Source organism: Parasteatoda tepidariorum, chromosome 5, assembly GCF_043381705.1.
Source record: "Parasteatoda tepidariorum isolate YZ-2023 chromosome 5, CAS_Ptep_4.0, whole genome shotgun sequence".
NCBI classification, from domain to species: domain Eukaryota; kingdom Metazoa; phylum Arthropoda; class Arachnida; order Araneae; family Theridiidae; genus Parasteatoda; species Parasteatoda tepidariorum.
This window is the reverse complement of record NC_092208.1, coordinates 78,406,927-78,423,552: the sequence shown is the minus strand read 5'-3', so window position 1 is coordinate 78,423,552 and position 16,626 is coordinate 78,406,927. Positions and strand designations below refer to the sequence as shown.

General features: G+C 28.7%; 1 protein-coding gene across 3 annotated transcripts in view; it reads right to left on the bottom strand.

Annotated features, from left to right (window-relative positions):
* Positions 1-15,317, bottom strand: part of LOC107439094 (synaptic vesicle 2-related protein) — a 52,208-nt gene extending 36,891 nt beyond the window's left edge. For 2 of the 3 annotated variants that reach the window (XR_011636740.1, XM_043047333.2), the window contains exon 1: positions 14,960-15,317. Coding sequence is in view for 2 of the 3 variants with exons in the window: in XM_043047333.2 (XP_042903267.1) it covers positions 14,960-15,047 (88 nt within the window). In the remaining variant the exon portion in view is untranslated. The remainder of the gene's footprint in view (positions 1-14,959) is intronic. The other variant, XM_043047334.2, reaches the window with a different exon arrangement.
* Between the last annotated feature and the right edge of the window lie 1,309 nt (positions 15,318-16,626).

Below are 16,626 nucleotides of genomic sequence, written 5' to 3'. Positions count from 1 at the left end.
CTCATTGAAACATACCCATTGTATTATTTTACTGACAATTTTTTGACAAAAGTTTTAAAAATAGCTATAAATGGTCAAGTTTTGGATTTTTTTCCCATACAAAGAATTTATAACGAGTTTAAAAAAATTTCATAAATTATATTTACAATCATATCAATGTAATATCCCAATTTAAATTGAATCGTTCGCCAGAAGGAGTTTTTAAGAGAAATGTAATACGTATGTCACATGTTTTAGTACACTTCTAACCACAAAAACATTTTCCCCTATGTTACAATAATCTCTTTAGTGTCTAGTTGAAAATCGGAAAGTGTTCGCTTTGTTCTGTTTAAGAAATTACAGAAATAAGTTACAAGTAACATTAACAGATGGTGCTGAGCTTGGAAAGAAAAACTCTAAAACTATGTTTCAAAATCGCAACTACTTCCAGCAACAACGAGATGCAGTTTGTGATGGAAGCCCTTGCAAGTATATTAGTTAAAATAGTTTGACACGTAGAAGACAAGACATTGTATTACAGTTTTACTCTAAAAAGAAACTATTTTTTAATTTTCGGATAAAAAAAATTTGTCGTCGGCGATTTTTCAAATCTGGACACAGCTGGACATATGTTTTTCGAAAATGGATATACACCCTTGTGCAAATTAATTGAAACAAACTTTTTTTTTCGTGTTTTTTAAAGAAGATGTCTTGGGGTTGTTTCGGTTACAATGGGGTTGGACCTTTGCAGCCTATTGACGGTATGATGCGTTCTGAGCAGTACATTACTATTCTGGGTAAAAAAGTTGTTCCAGAGTTGAAGAAACGATACCCTGATGGAACAGGGATTTTTCATCAGGATTTAGCTCTTTGCCATGCGTCCAAAATTGTCAAGAAATTCATGTCTGAGAATCAAATTGAGACATTGGAATGGCCAGGGAACTCTCCGGATATCAACCCAATTGAGAATCTCTGGGCCATATGCAAGAATCGCCTATTAAATATGGACTGTACTACTATGGAGAAGCTAATCACGGCGTTAATTCATGCCGAATCGCGTCCAAATGTTAATAAAGTGTCGTGGAGATCATATTATGTACTAAAAATTTTTGAGTTTGTATAAATTTAAATAAAATAGCATTTTCTCTTAGTTTTCTGAATTTATTGAGTTTGTTTCAATTAATTTACACAAGGGTGTACACTTCAAAAAGTACGTTTACGAAAATGGACGCAGCTCAATATGCGAGCATTAAAAAATGGCAGTTGTTTAAAAATATGGACAAAGCATTTGATTCCTTTTTTAAACTTTTTTTTATGAGTATTGTTCTTTTTTTTTAAAGAATAAACTAATGGATCCAAATAGATGCTTAAATCTTCCTTAATCAATTCATATATTTCATTAAAATGTTCTCTTATAAAAAAACTAAAAAGTCAACAGTTATTTTTACAAGGTTGCGAAAGGTGTTATAAATTTATTCAGTTATTAGTAAATTTACGTTGTAGCATTAGAGTTTTAAAACTCACTTTATCTTAATAATTCAACAATGAACATATGTAATACTCGAGTCAAAATTCTTGATGGTCATATAAAATTTTTATGGTTCATGTTGGTTTCAGTGCGATTCATGACGGTCCAACGTCATTTGATAGTCACCATCATTCATCATTTTCCACTATGTGTTCATGGTTTTTTATATGCCAACAGACTTCTGTCATTCCATGATTGGAAATGTTACTTTAATACTATGATTGTTAATAATCAGAATTTTGACTCTCATGGACCAACAATCCAGCATGTTCCGTGATGGTTCCAACTTACTATGCATTTCCAAGATGGTTAATGGGAATTCTTGTTGGTTCTCAGAAATATACCGTCAACACAATTTGGTTTTTATGTTAGACCATCGTAAATTAGTTCCTACATTGAGTTGATGGTTGTTCATGATCGTTCCAACATTTGATTTCTAAGATACTATGTTGGATGATGGAAATGGTTCAACATGAGCAAACCATCAAGACAAGTTACTATTCTTATGATGGGCCATCACAAATCAGTTCGAATTTTTACATTGAGGTGATGGTTACTTGTGTTGGTTACCATCAAGAAATATAATGATTCGTTATAGAATTATTGATGGTTACCATCAAGAAATACAATGATTCGTTATAGAATTATTGATTGTTACCATCAAGAAATATAATGATTCGTTATAGAATTATTGATGGTTACCATCAAGAAATATAATGATTCGTTATAGAATTATTGATGGTTACCATCATGATTATGTTGATCCATCAATGAAAAACCATCAAAAATTTTGAGTTGGGTAAATCATAACCATCTAGAAGATGTGACCTTCATTAAAGAATATTTATACATTTATTAAATCAGATGCATTGATCGAATAAGATACATTGCGTAAAAATATTTGGTAACCCATGCTGCAGATGCTGCGAGCCCAAATGCGACCCATAATTCTAGAAACTCTGACTTAACCTATGCTTTACTCCTTTACCAATCGTTACGTCCAGTATGTAAATTATAAAACATATTTTTGTAAAATGAAATAATTATAGATATAAATCCGCATCTTTTCCGAACTCATATCAAATTGTAAGAACAATAATGGGAAAACATTTTTCATAACTAACAAATGTTTAAATTTTTTTGCCTTATATAGTAGATTTAAATTGCCATAAAGATACCTAAGGCACACTAGAAATCTTTTATCATAAACTATGTATATTTTTTTTTATCAAGAATATGTTTATTTTTTCAAGTAGTACTATTTTTTTCTTTAATTTAGAGTAAAACGGAATGGCAAAAGCATGCGTATATTTTTAAAACAATCTATTTATTACAATTATATATACACCACCCTACAATAACTGAAAAAATACATTCAGTTTTTGACACTTTTTTTAAATTTCTCAAAAAACACTTAGCGAATCCCTTTATAAATTTAGATGTGTTTAGGTCATGCGATTTCATATACGTAAAAAACGTACTTCAACGTAAAAAACTTTTGGAGGTTTGGGGGAAAAGGCAATAGATTACGAGTGAAAAAAAGTGTTTTTGAACCCCCTTCGACAGAACATAAATCAATAAACTTGTATCTATTACTTTGATTATTGTGTGCAATAATTGCGTACAATTTCAAAAGTTTAGCTTAAATATTTATGGAGACATTTTTGGGACGGACATTTTTGTAAAAAAAAAAACTAATTTTTTGTATTATGATTGTTTGCAATAACTTTAAAAATAACAAAAATTAAAATTTTTAATTAATAAGTAAATTATCATTATAAATTGAAAAAATCGTTAATTAATTCTTTCATGCTGCGCATGGGCGGAAAATATGTATTTTTTATATTGTTGTATTTTGTAACTTATAAAATAATTTCGATTGGAATATCTTGGAAAATTAAAAAGTTTCGAACAACCAGAAATAACAGTACAGGAATATCATATTAGTTATCATATGAAGATCAAAACATATTTAATTGGAGGTTTAACCACGATTGGGACCATAATTGGAGGATTTTGCTAAGGTTTTTGTTTTTAATTTCACTTGAATATTAATTTGAGACCCCCAATGAGTATACCTTTTTGTTTTTTGGATTCTAAAAGCACATTAAGGCAGATTTTACAAAAAAATCTTTTTTTTATATTTTACTTTAANGAAATAACAGTGCAGGAATATCATATTAGTTATCATATGAAGATCAAAACATATTTAATTGGAGATTTAAACTTAAAAGTGTTTCTAATGTTAGCTTTCTTACTTCTCATTGTTTTTTCACTCAATCAAACTAGTGTTGCTTTATACATTCGCATTCCTGTATTGTGATTCGTCAGATTTTGCTAGTGTTTTTGTTTTTAATTTCACTTGAATATTAATTTGAGACCCCCAATGAGTATACCTTTTTGTTTTTTGGATTCTGAAAGCACATTAAGGCAGACTTTACAAAAAAATCTTTTTTTTATATTTTACTTTAAACAATATCATATAATTTGATTATTATTATTATTTTTTTTTTAGTAATAGACTTTTATAAGAAAGTAACAAAAAAAATAGATATGAATAGATGAAGCAAAACATTTTTCAAAGAAATTATTAATATTCTTAAATAATGATCTTACTATGATTTAAGAATATTAATCATTGAGATATCAATTATAATAATCACTTTAAGTCACTTCTTAAATTTAATCTATGAAATTTAAATGGAAAATTAATTATCGAAACTTAAAGTAAAAAATGTGTTAAATTAAAATTCTTAACAGGCATAAAATTTATGCGTACTTTTACAAACAAATTATGTGTAGTGTGTTTTATATGTAGTTTAAAAAGATTGTTACAAAGCCGATATTTAATGATATGTTACTACATAACCATGCAATACTTATTGTCTTTTAACAAGTCATTTAAGTAAAAACACATCTTAACTCCAATTATTATTTTATTGAATTCCACTTACTTTTTTATGTTAAAAACAAATGTACGCTAAATAAACCTATAATGAATGCATGGTAATTAGAACAGAACTCAAACAATTATATCAGATTAAAATACTAAAAATTAATTACGTAATAACATTATTGATTTTGAATGATTAACTGTTATCTGCTCGTGCTTGTATTGTTTATTTTTATCGAACTAGAACTTTTTGTAATCTTATCTGAGGGGATTATTATCTTTTGTTTTATTTACAGCTTGATTAGAAAGTTATTTATAAAGACGTGTATCAGCTCAGATTTGAATGAAATAGTTTATCTTTTTCAGTCGTTTTTGGAAACTTTCATTCATACGGAAAAAAAAATATTTATGTAATCTTTTTTTTATTCTATCATGAGTTTATTTCTCGATATTTACATATTTTAAAATGTTATTTTCGAGTAGGATATGTAATTGATTGATGCCATTTTTTAAAAAAATTATTCTATTTCTGTTTTATTATTATTTATTTGTTTAGAATTTAATTTATTCCATCGGGTATTATTTTCGAATAAGTAAAACATCTAGCTCTAAAGCATTGTTTCTCAACGGGGGCGATACTGCCCCCCTGGGGGCGTTGGGAATATGCGGAGGGGCGATGAACTTGTTTTGGGCTGTAGGGGAGCGATGAACATGTTTTGTCATTCAAATTTAATTTTAAAACTTACAAATAAAATTATTAAATTAAATTTATTTAATAAATAAAATTAATCTAAAATTAATATTAAAGAAAAAAAGATTAAATTAACATAATAAATTAAGATTATCGGATACACCTTTTGTACCACCAATAAAACGAACTTATAACGACACCTATTCTCTGATCCGAACCAACACAGCGCAGCGCATAAATCAGTAGTTTTTGCCTCTGATTCATTCAGGCTATTTCACGAATGGCTCTGACTCATTCAAGCCATTTGGCGAAAATCGAAGTGCATGAGCTTTCGGTATGAATGATTGATTTTACCCGTGTTTCTTATGATGATTTTCGTTACCTTCCTTAAAGTTTATTCCCTAGTTTCGATTCGATCTCATTGTTTATTTGGCCAGGTATGTGCGCGAATTAGTTCTTTACCAGAAATTATTTATTAATTTGGAGAAATAGTTGATTTTGTTTCATAGTTTGTATTTTGCTGCCACCAACAATGTCGGTTAACAAAAAGAAGTGTCATCAATACCGTGCCACGTACTTGAAGTTATTGGTTCAATCGTTGTTGAACTCTCCACTGCCCATGTGTTTACTTTGTAGCAAAGCTTTATGTAATGAGACAATTAAATCTTTCCGTTAGCAGGAGCATTTGCAAAAAACTCATCCTGACAAACAAAATAAGATTTTGCATTTTTCACGAGCAAAGACAAGTTTCTGAAGGCAAATTCGGTCTCAGGGTTGCTAGCAACCTCCTCACAAAAATGCGGCGATGGTTTGATAGCTTCTTATAATATATCAAAATTTATTGCTAATTCTGGGAAAGCTTACACCATCGGCGCAGAGTTGATACTGCCATTTGTTTTAGAAACAGTTTTGCACCATTCAGCCACATCCAATGTAATCAAAAATATCCCATTGAGCAACGATACAGTGCGGGGACGAAATGGTGAGATAGCTGAAGACGCTGAAGTCTTCTTTATGAAAACTTTTGATATCTAACGAATTTTCCCTTCAAGTTGATGAATCAACCTTGCCATTCAATGTAGGCTTTACTGTAGGCGTAGTCCGGTTTGTAAAGGTAGAAAAAAGTATTCAAGCGATGCTTTTTGTAAGAAGCTTGATTGTAGATGCCAAAGGTAAATCTATCTTTAATACTGTCCGAGATTATTTTACAGAGAAAAACATTCCTCTTTCGAATATTATGTCAATTGCCACTGATGGAGCTCCTGCAATGTAGGATCGACATCGTTTGTTTATCGCCCTTTTGAAAAGGGAAATACCAGATATTTTAGCTGTTCCCTGCGTGATTCACAGACAGCATTTAGTAGGAAAAAATCTCAGCGGCCGGTTGCATCAGTTATTGCAGTATGTCATATTTGCTGTGAACAAAATTCACAGTAATGCTCTCAACGATTAATAATTAAGACAGCTGTGTATGATGAATTCAATCGTTTGCAACTTCACACAGAGATTCTCTGACTTTCCAAAGGCGCCTGTCTCAATAGGTTTTGGAATCTTTTCGACTCTGTGCTTGAGTTCCTCTAAAACAGAGATATAGCTCTGAGAGACAGATTGCTAGAATTTAAGAAAGATTTTGGTGGATTTATTTGTAAAATTTAATGGCATTCATTTGCAACTTCAAGGCAACGAGCTCAATTTGATCCCTACAAAATCAGTCATTTCTGCCATTCTGAAAAAACTCATTTTGTGGAAGCAGAATTTTGGTTGGAATGAGTTCCGTCAAGCAGATGAAATTCGCTTCTGATGATGCATAAGAATATTGTCAACGCCTTGACTCATTGCACGTGGACTTTTTTGACCGTTCTAAAGATGTTTTGTTCCCTGGAAGTCCGTCAATGGGTGTTTGGGTTATGAATTTTTTTGTGAATATTGAAACAACATAGGTTCAGATTTATCAAGAATTGGTCGAACTTTCAATTAATGAAGCGCTGATCGTCTCACAGAAATTTTGACTTCAAGGTAACATCTGTATTCTCTACCCTGGACTGCGGACTATCGATAAAAAATTTTAAAATGCCTTCCCTTCACCCTACCTTCTCGAAAGTGGATTCTGTGCTGTTATGGATCTTGTCACAAAAAAAAAGAAAAATCAACTCTAAATTGAGCAGCGAGGAGACTTGCGTCTTCACCTCACTAAAAGAATGAACTGAACGTTAAGAAACTAATGTTTCGTTGATGCTACTTTTTAGTACAAAAAATTATTTTAGGTATTTTTTTAATTATCTAAGTAAGAATAAATTATTCTTTTTAAGCATAGGTTTTTTTGTTGTATTTTTTTCATTACCGTATTTATTTTAATTATAACAAATAGACTGCGATAACCTGCCGTGATAAAAGTATCGAGTTAATGTACACTTTATTTTTTTTTTAAACCAAACAAATTTAACTGTTAATAAATTGCTTAATGCTGTCTCTAATAATTCACACCTCTCTCCGTCACCATGCTCTAAATAACTGGATTTTCAGAAAGGGGGGCGTTGAAATGTTTTTAGCTCCTTAAGGGGGCGGCAACGTTAAAAAGGTTGAGAATCCATGCTCTAAAGAATCAAAACTCAGACCAGAAATAAAATTTTAAGTAAGATATTATAAGTTTTTTTTTTTAATTCAGGAACAAAATGATTTCTCATGCACCACTGAAAAAGTACAACACAAGGCTTACAGACGTAAGTATGGTAGCAAACAATGTAGGATTTTTAAACAGAAATACATACTAAAGGGGCATGAAGAATTTAGAAAAGAAAAATAATAATAAAGAAAATAATTTTAAAAAAAGTAAACAAAATAAAAAACATTAACAAAAAGGATGAGAAAAAAGAAATATTAAAATAGTACACAAAACAAAGTGATTTATAAAATTGCATTAAAAACTGAATCAATGAATTTGCAGAAAAGTTTGAAGATGGTTTCATTTCCCACTAAAGTGCGAAGATGGGGAGGAAAGTTAATATTGAGAGAATTTATAGAAATTATTAAGTTTTTTCTATTTTTCTCAAAATGTGAGCATTTTACAATAAAATGCTCAACGTCTTGTGTTCCTCCAATATTGCAATCACACAGATCACTGAAAGTTAAGCCAAATCTTTTCAAATATACTTTGAAGTTGCCGTGTCCAGTGAGAAATTGTGTCACATGAAAGTTGCAGAAAAAATGTTGGTTTTTAAGTCTTTGATTAACAGATGGAAAGAATAGTTTAGTCAGTGAAGCATTTTTAGAAGCTTGATATTGTTCGTTCCACACAGTTTGAACTTTATGCCTGGCTGAAAGTCTAAAAAAAGATTTTGGGGGGCTTATATCACAAATGGAATCAGACTAGTTGCTTGTTTCGCCAGAAAGTCAGCTCTTTCATTACCAAATTTCTGATGGGTTCCCATATTAAATTGAAGCTTAGTAAGAATAAGCAACTGGTCTAGTGTGCAATACGCATCATTCCGAACACTTTTATTTCCAATCATTTTTCCTTAAAAAATCTTTTTAATTGGTGGTCATTCTTAGAACACCTGGTATAGTATAACAACTTTGAAAAATGATACAAATTATACATAAGAGGGTACTTATTTTTTATTGAAATAGCATTGCACCATTTGGTGGTGATTTTTTTCCCTTTGTAAAGTCTGAGGAATTATACTTTCCACCTAATTCATTAAATTTTAAATGTTGGTGGGAAGCTGTTTTTCCCACTTGTGATTTAAGCCGTGATAACTTCAAAAACTAGAGAAATAAATACCAATGAAGTGGATCGTTAACAAAAAAAAAGTGTTTTTGAAATTTTTTGAGGTTGACAGGCGTAAAAAACAACACTGAGGCAGAAAATAAGGTTTTGTTTTGCACCAAAAATAACCTCACCAATAAATCTCAATTTCAACTTCATTTACACCTCATACAATCAGCCTCCTATATAGCTATAATTAATACTTTTAGTTAAAATCGGGTGAAATAATTCACAATTCAAATATACTTATTTGCTTGATGTGCAGAAAAAATTACATTCATACCTTAAAAACTACCTCTCTAAGCTGATTACTCTGAGGTAGATTTCCATCAACCTCAAAAGTGAATAAAAGAACTTCATATACTTTGGGAGGTTGATTTTTTAAGGTTGTTTTTAAAGTCAACTTCAAGTAAACCTCAAAGTAACCGTAACACCTCAAAAACACCAAAAAGGTTTTGTATAGGAAATTTATTTATATAAATATGGATAGCACAGTAAAGTTTGGGGGGGGGAGAGGTGCCAAGTAAAGATGTGGGGCAGGGGAACTATTTTTTTCTTGTGCGTTTATGTTCCGAATTCGTTCATTTCATCGTATCTCATAGTTTATTAGTACAAAAAAAATTGTATTCGAAATTAAAATAAATTTAGGTAATAACCTAAATGAATTTTTTTTTTCAAATTAATCTCAATCCCGAAAATTCGAATTATTTTAACATTACTAGAAAAAGTAGTCATGTAAATGGTTAACACTAGATAGCCCAAGGACGTCATATTGACTGCTTTATAATTTCAGATAGAAAAACAATGATGTATATAATGACACAATTTCTAAGAATTTTGTGACTTTTTGTATAACACATAATTTTTGTAATTGTTAATATTTACTAATAACTTTTTATACAACTGTAAATAATATAAAAATATTAAAATTTAATTTTAAGCAAATTCCTTTACACATTACTTATTATTTCACAATGCAGTCATTTTGACTGCTTTTGGGCAATATGGGTATATACTAAGTTTCAGTCCTTCTAGTGTTAATGTATCCGAATAAACTATGTCACTATTTGAGATTTTTGTGCCATCATCTTGAAATTCTTGGCCCCAGCAGGTATAAAAACGCCTCACTCAAATAAATTTTCATGGTAGCAATAAATATCACGAAATAGTAAGATTTTCTCTCTTTTTATCATTGTTATCTAATTAAACATCATGCATCGTAAATATTTTATGCCTATTTCAAATGCGCAATAACGATGACTTGCGAAAATTTAATAAATGAGTGAACAAAGATTACCGACAAGAAAATGCGATGAAATTAAAAGATGTTGAAGGCCCTATCTAATAAAATATTTCCGTGTGACAATAAATGCAATCGTAAAAGCAATTTTGTAACAAAGAGATTGAATATTTTACGCCATTTCTCTCAGTTTCTTTTTAATAGCCTTTAAAACAATAGATTTATATATATGTATAAAGTGGCTGTAATTTAAAAAGCAAGATAATTTTTTATAAAGATAAAATTGACGACATCTTCACACTACTATTAAACATAACTGTAAAATATTTTGATATGAAATTATTTTACATCTTTTCCAGAAATAAAAAGTGAACTTTGAAAACATACTTTAAGATAAAAACATTTATTACGATTACGGTAGAAATAAAAATGTGTAGTTCATTATAAAGAAAACAAACAGTTGTTCACTGACGGAAAAGTTCACATTTTTATTTTGTTTATTTTATTTTACTAATTGCAGATAAATTTATCAAAACACAGATGTACCCAGAGCCGGATTATACCTTTCGTAGGCCCTAGGCATAGCCGTTTTTGGGCCCTCCCCTCCTTCCCCCACTTCTCCCCTCTTTTCAAAACATATGCTAAAATTTTCCTGCATATTTTTTTTTTTACATTTTTATTAATATGGATTTTAATTTACGAATTTGTTTATTGAACTTTATCTGCAATACCGACATACTGCCGATATTGCAGTTGATATCGATAATACCATTATGATTAGTTCGATCGATAACTATGTAAACACTTCACGTCAACAATACAACAACAAACCAGCAAAGAAAACAGTGAAATTGATAGTGAGATTAATTACAAGAAATATTTATACAGTAGAGAACCAATTATCTGGGATGCTCGGGACCATCGCTATCCCGGATGTCTGAATTTCCCAGTTTTCTGGATCGACCAAAAAGTGTCATTAATCGATGTTTTATCGAACCCGAATTACAAGGAAATTACACAAAAATTTGTCAGAATCTGAGATTAAACTAAAAGCGCAAAATTTGGTGAAAATTTACTCATCCGATTTAGAGAAAAACTTTGTAGATGAATTTTTACTATTTTCAAATTTATATGAACATAAATCTGCACAAGAAATGTTGAAGGCTCAAATTAAAGATAAACTTGTGAATACTTTTCCTAACGTTCACATTGCATTAAGAATATATTTGTCGATTCTTGGATCAAATGCAGAAGGAGAAAGATCTTTCTCCAGATTAAAATTGATAAAAAATTATTTGCGTTCAACAATGAATCAAGATCGTTTGGCATCGCTCGCACTTATGTCTATTGAATACGACATTTTGCGTAGTTTGGAATTCGACAGCATAATACAAGATTTCGTTGAATCCAAAAATCGCAAAAAAGTAATATATTAGATCATAAGATTCTGCAAAATAATTTATTACCGAAAAATATTATATTTTTATTTGTATCTTCATAATTTTGTGCAAAATACACTTGTTGTTTTTAAAGCTAAATTATTTTTGTCAACAAATTTTTTTCTCCCAAGTTTTTCGTAGGCCCCTGAATTTCGTAGGCCCTAGGCACGTGCCTAGTGTGCCTATAGGTTAATCCGGACCTGGATGTACCAAATGATACAAAAATGCATGTAACGGCTGAATTATAATTGAAATAAAATTAAATCAGTTACATAAAACTAGAAGCTTTTATGTGGTACAACGACAGGCTATTGACATCGAAATAAAAAATAATGGCACAGATATAAAAAATAATGGCACAGATGTAAAAAATAATGGCACAGTTATGAAAAAGAGATAGTATATTGAATAGTTAAACTTTTCAACTGAGGCTAAATTTTTAATTTTTGAACTAATGAAAAATTTAATTAAAATTTTTGTCATGTATAGAGAGTTTTATTATTTTTCGTCGTTATCACAGTTTTATTTTGCGTCAATATTTTTTCATACTTCTTGTCTCATTGCTAAAAAAGCGAAAGTTTCTTGTTATCAATTTTTATATTTTTAAATATTCTTTATACCCTTGAAATGTAATGAATTGCTAACCACATTGTCGTCAGTCTAGAAACTGTAGAACTTTATTATCCATAACCCCTTAATCGATAGAAAACTGATGAAGAAGTAATTATTATTTTTTTAACATAATGTCAAAACGCTGTTTCAGAACTTCTGAAAATGCTCAATAAAGTTTTGTAACCACCAAGAATAAAAAGAGAAACATAAAAACTTCTTTCTTGTATTATAATTAATGCTTCTTATTTTAATGTTTCATCTTATTCATTAATTAAATTAGTATTAAAAATATTATTTTCAAAAGGAAGACAAATATCATTATTTAATTCTTTAATCATTTTTAAACAAATATTGTGAAAAAATATAATTTTGACTACTTTAGTTTTGTATGGATTATTTAAAATGGGAAAAATGATTTCGAAGTAGAATAACTCGCGTACTTCGCCGAGAAGAAGTAATAAATTTTGGACATAAAATCATATGACTCAACAACTGAGTTATTATAATTTGATTCAGGACATGCATGGATATTTTTTATGTCGTATTTACAGAGCTGTTTCACCGATTTAACAGAGCTCATTTATTAATTCTAATCAGACTTCGGATAAAAAAAAAGTCAGCAATGAATAACTCTATCAAAAATAAATGTTTACTTATATTATTTTTATTTTTTTTAATGGAATATAAAGATTATGTTTATTTTTAATTATTATACTTATTTGTTCTTTGATCAATTAATGCGAAAATGATAAAATAATTTTAATCGAGATTCAGGGGAATCTGATTGAAAAACTTTATTTCATTCATTCAATATTTTATCATCTCATTTTTTTAAAAAATCGGATTTTTTCTAGTTTAATAGATACATATTTTCCCATAACTTTTAAAAAAAAAAAAGCAATATTAGAGATCTAATTTTATAACTAAATATTAAGATGGTATAAATTGCAGAAATTAGTAACTAAAAGATTAAAAAAAGAATAAAAGAAATATTTTTATAGCATAGTTGTTTTTCTTAAAGTTTTTAAAGCTTAAACATTTGTTAAAATGTAATTACAACATATTAAACGGTACTCGTAATAAATCAAAACGTATGGTGTGTTTCTGCTTTAGGTACTCTTCCGAACAGATTTTTCCTCGCATCTTCTTCGAGAAAAGTAATTTATTAAATGCTTTCTGCTGCAATGAACATACACGTTCTTTCAAGATGATAAATTTATGATGAAAAATCTGAATAACTAAACACTTAGAGAATTTGAGAAATATGCACCATTTATACAGGAAATAAAATTTTTAGGTTCACAAAATCGAATTGATTTCACCTATTTCACCTTTAATCTTCATCAACATGCATGGTAACGTTATTATTACTTTCGAAAAGTAACGAGAAAGGAAGTACGAGTTTTAAAAAGTAACGAATAAAGTAATCAGAAATAAAAGTAACAAAACGTAAAAAGTAACGATTTTTTCCGGAATATTCAAAGAAGATTGAAAATGAAACATAAAAACATACGGACAAAGAATAAATTATTATTTGGTTATATGTATAAAAAAAATTAGTATAATAAAGCTTTCTCGCTGATTTTGCAAATTAATTTATTTCAAAAGCTGCTTTCGAAGTAAACGGTGGGAAATTGCTGCGTAAGTTATAAATAGTGTTAGCTTTTATTTTAAAATACTTATAGTTAAAGTTTAAAAAAAATTGTGTAAATTATTTAATTTTTAAAATTATTGAAAAAAATTTATAATAAAATCTGGAAAAAAAGTTTAGAACTATTTCTCTTAAAATTTTTGTTACAAATACTTATTCCCTACGACAAGTAGACGTACTAAAGTTCAAAGGACAAGTAAAAGTACTAAATCTCACAAGTAGTATAGTACAAGTATACACACTTTTTACTTTAGTTATTTAAAACGAAAATACAAGCATTAACAAGTATGCTAATGTTGATAAACTCTTTGTTATCTTTCATGTATTCATTAAAAAATCATTAAAATCTATCAATCATCAAAACTAGCTTAATCACCGAATGAAATTGGTAGGCGTTTTTACTAACTTAAATATTGAATAAAATGGTGAGGCATCAGTTGATCACTTCTAGATTTAAAGTTTCAATACAAGTTTTTATTTGTTTATATCTAATTTCAGGATCAGAATTCGTTATTTATTTATATCTGGTTTACGTTAGTGAATATTTGTGAAGGTAATATTTCTTATAGATGGCGCTCTGCCCAGTGTTGTACTGATTAGTTCAGATTAGACTATGATATTATAAAATTATAAAATTAATATATTATAAAATTAATATTCAATTTTCTTGTTATTAAATATTTCCTGATTTTGAAAAAACTAACTAATCCAGCTCGTAAAGAATAAAGACTCTTTTTGGGAAATAAAGGACTGCACAAAAGAACAAAATTAATAATTGGACCCCCGAGAATATCATATTTTACAATTTGTTTGAGACCTCCTCCCGTGCGTCAAACACCCCAGATGTCCAGCCTAAAAAACTATCCGATTGGCACAAAGAAAATTAAAACTTTTAAAGGTAATTTCTTATGGAAATTGATTTTTAAAAGGTTATTATTAAACTCAAGCGAAATTTTCAGAATATAATGCTCAAGCAAATTTATTAAGTTTTTAATCTTACATTTAAACATTTAAAAAAAGATTAAGAATTTCTGTTTGAAATTATTTCTTCCCTTGGAATAATTTTTGCCAGCATTTATATCGAAAATTGTTTTGTTATGACAGATTTTAATAAAAATACATTTACAAAAAAGAAAAAAAAAACTATGTATTGAACTTACCATTTTCGTTTCTAGTATATGCTACAATATCGTATGGTATTTTCTTCTCTTCCGATTTGGCGCTGTTTAATTGTACTTTTTCATTCATTATTCTTCTCCTACTCAGCAAAAAGAAAGAGAACGCAAATATTAGTTATTCTCCTATCAGAGTCCCATGTATGTTTTACTAGTTCTGTCAAATAGATAAGTCGAAATAACGCATGTTTTGTGTCTGTCAAGGGCACATGCGCAAGCTATTTGTTCTTCGTTTTAACCTGAAATAGTGATAAATGTAGAATATTTTTTACGTAGTATATTTACATTTTTGCAAGAATAGTTGCATAATGATCCGATTTACATTCCTATTTCAGATACATTTGATTTAATAAATTTATCACAAGAAGAATAATTTTTGTTTTTCTTAATAGATAAAGAGATAATAGCTCTTTTATATGTGAGTTGTTTTTAATGACAAAATGCATTAAAAATAACAATGTAGTAATAATGTATTATAACTAATATATAATATGAATAATTATTTAATATGAATGATTAGATAATTATGCATAATTTTAAAAATTATTTTGCAATTATATTTTTAAAAGAAAATGCGAATATTTTTGAAAATAAGTGTAGAATATTTTTTACCTAGTACATTTAAATTTTTGTAAATAGTTACATAATATTCCAATTTACATTCCTATTTCAGATATCTTTGATTTAATAAATTTATCACAAGAAGAAGAATTTTTGTTTTTCGTTAACAGATTAGGATTTCGCTCCTTTATATGTGAGTTGTTTTTAATGACAAAATATATTAAGGATAACAATGTAGTAATAATGTACTATAATTTAATATATAAAAAGAATAATTATTTAATATGAATAATTATATAATAACGTATAATTACAAAAATTATTTTGAAATTGCAGTTTTAATCATTATCAAATATATTAATATAAGTATTTAATAATATAATTATTGTACTAATAGGTTTTTTGGCCCCCGAAAGAAATATATGTACAGTAAGAAAAAAAAAGGATTACCCTGAATAACTTTTGATCTAATGATCGGATATTAACGTTCTAGGACTCAATCCTAATGGCTCAAGGGGGTGACCTCAAATATGCTGATTAATAAACGCAGACGATATTTTAATTTTCTAAATCAGAAATAAAAGCGTACTTTATCTGAATAAATATACCTTTTTTTCGATGGATTTGGATTTCTGACTCCCAAAATATAGGGGGTAGCTGCAATCTAGGAAATATGGTTCCAATAGTTTGGTCAGGACAGGGCTCCAAAATTTGGATCCCTGAATGTTTTTACTTTTTGCGTATTTTGCTATATCTCGATCATTTTTTAACTGAATTGAAAAAATTTGGCACACAATTGTAAAATTCGTTTATACAAAGATAAATCCATGCAAAAAATAACTTTGAAAAATATTTATTATTTTTTTATTTAAGAATGGCAGAAAAAATTTTGAATTGTAAGGTGTATAATTTTTCGTATCATTTTAAAGAATGTAATTTCACATAAAAAATACAAAATATGAACAAAATCGGTTGAATAACTCATGAGAAATTGAATTTCAAAAATTTCGGATATTTAAAATTCGATTTCTCAAAAAATATTCAACTGGTTTTGACCCTCTACCCCCTATAATTTAAGGGTTAGAAATCCG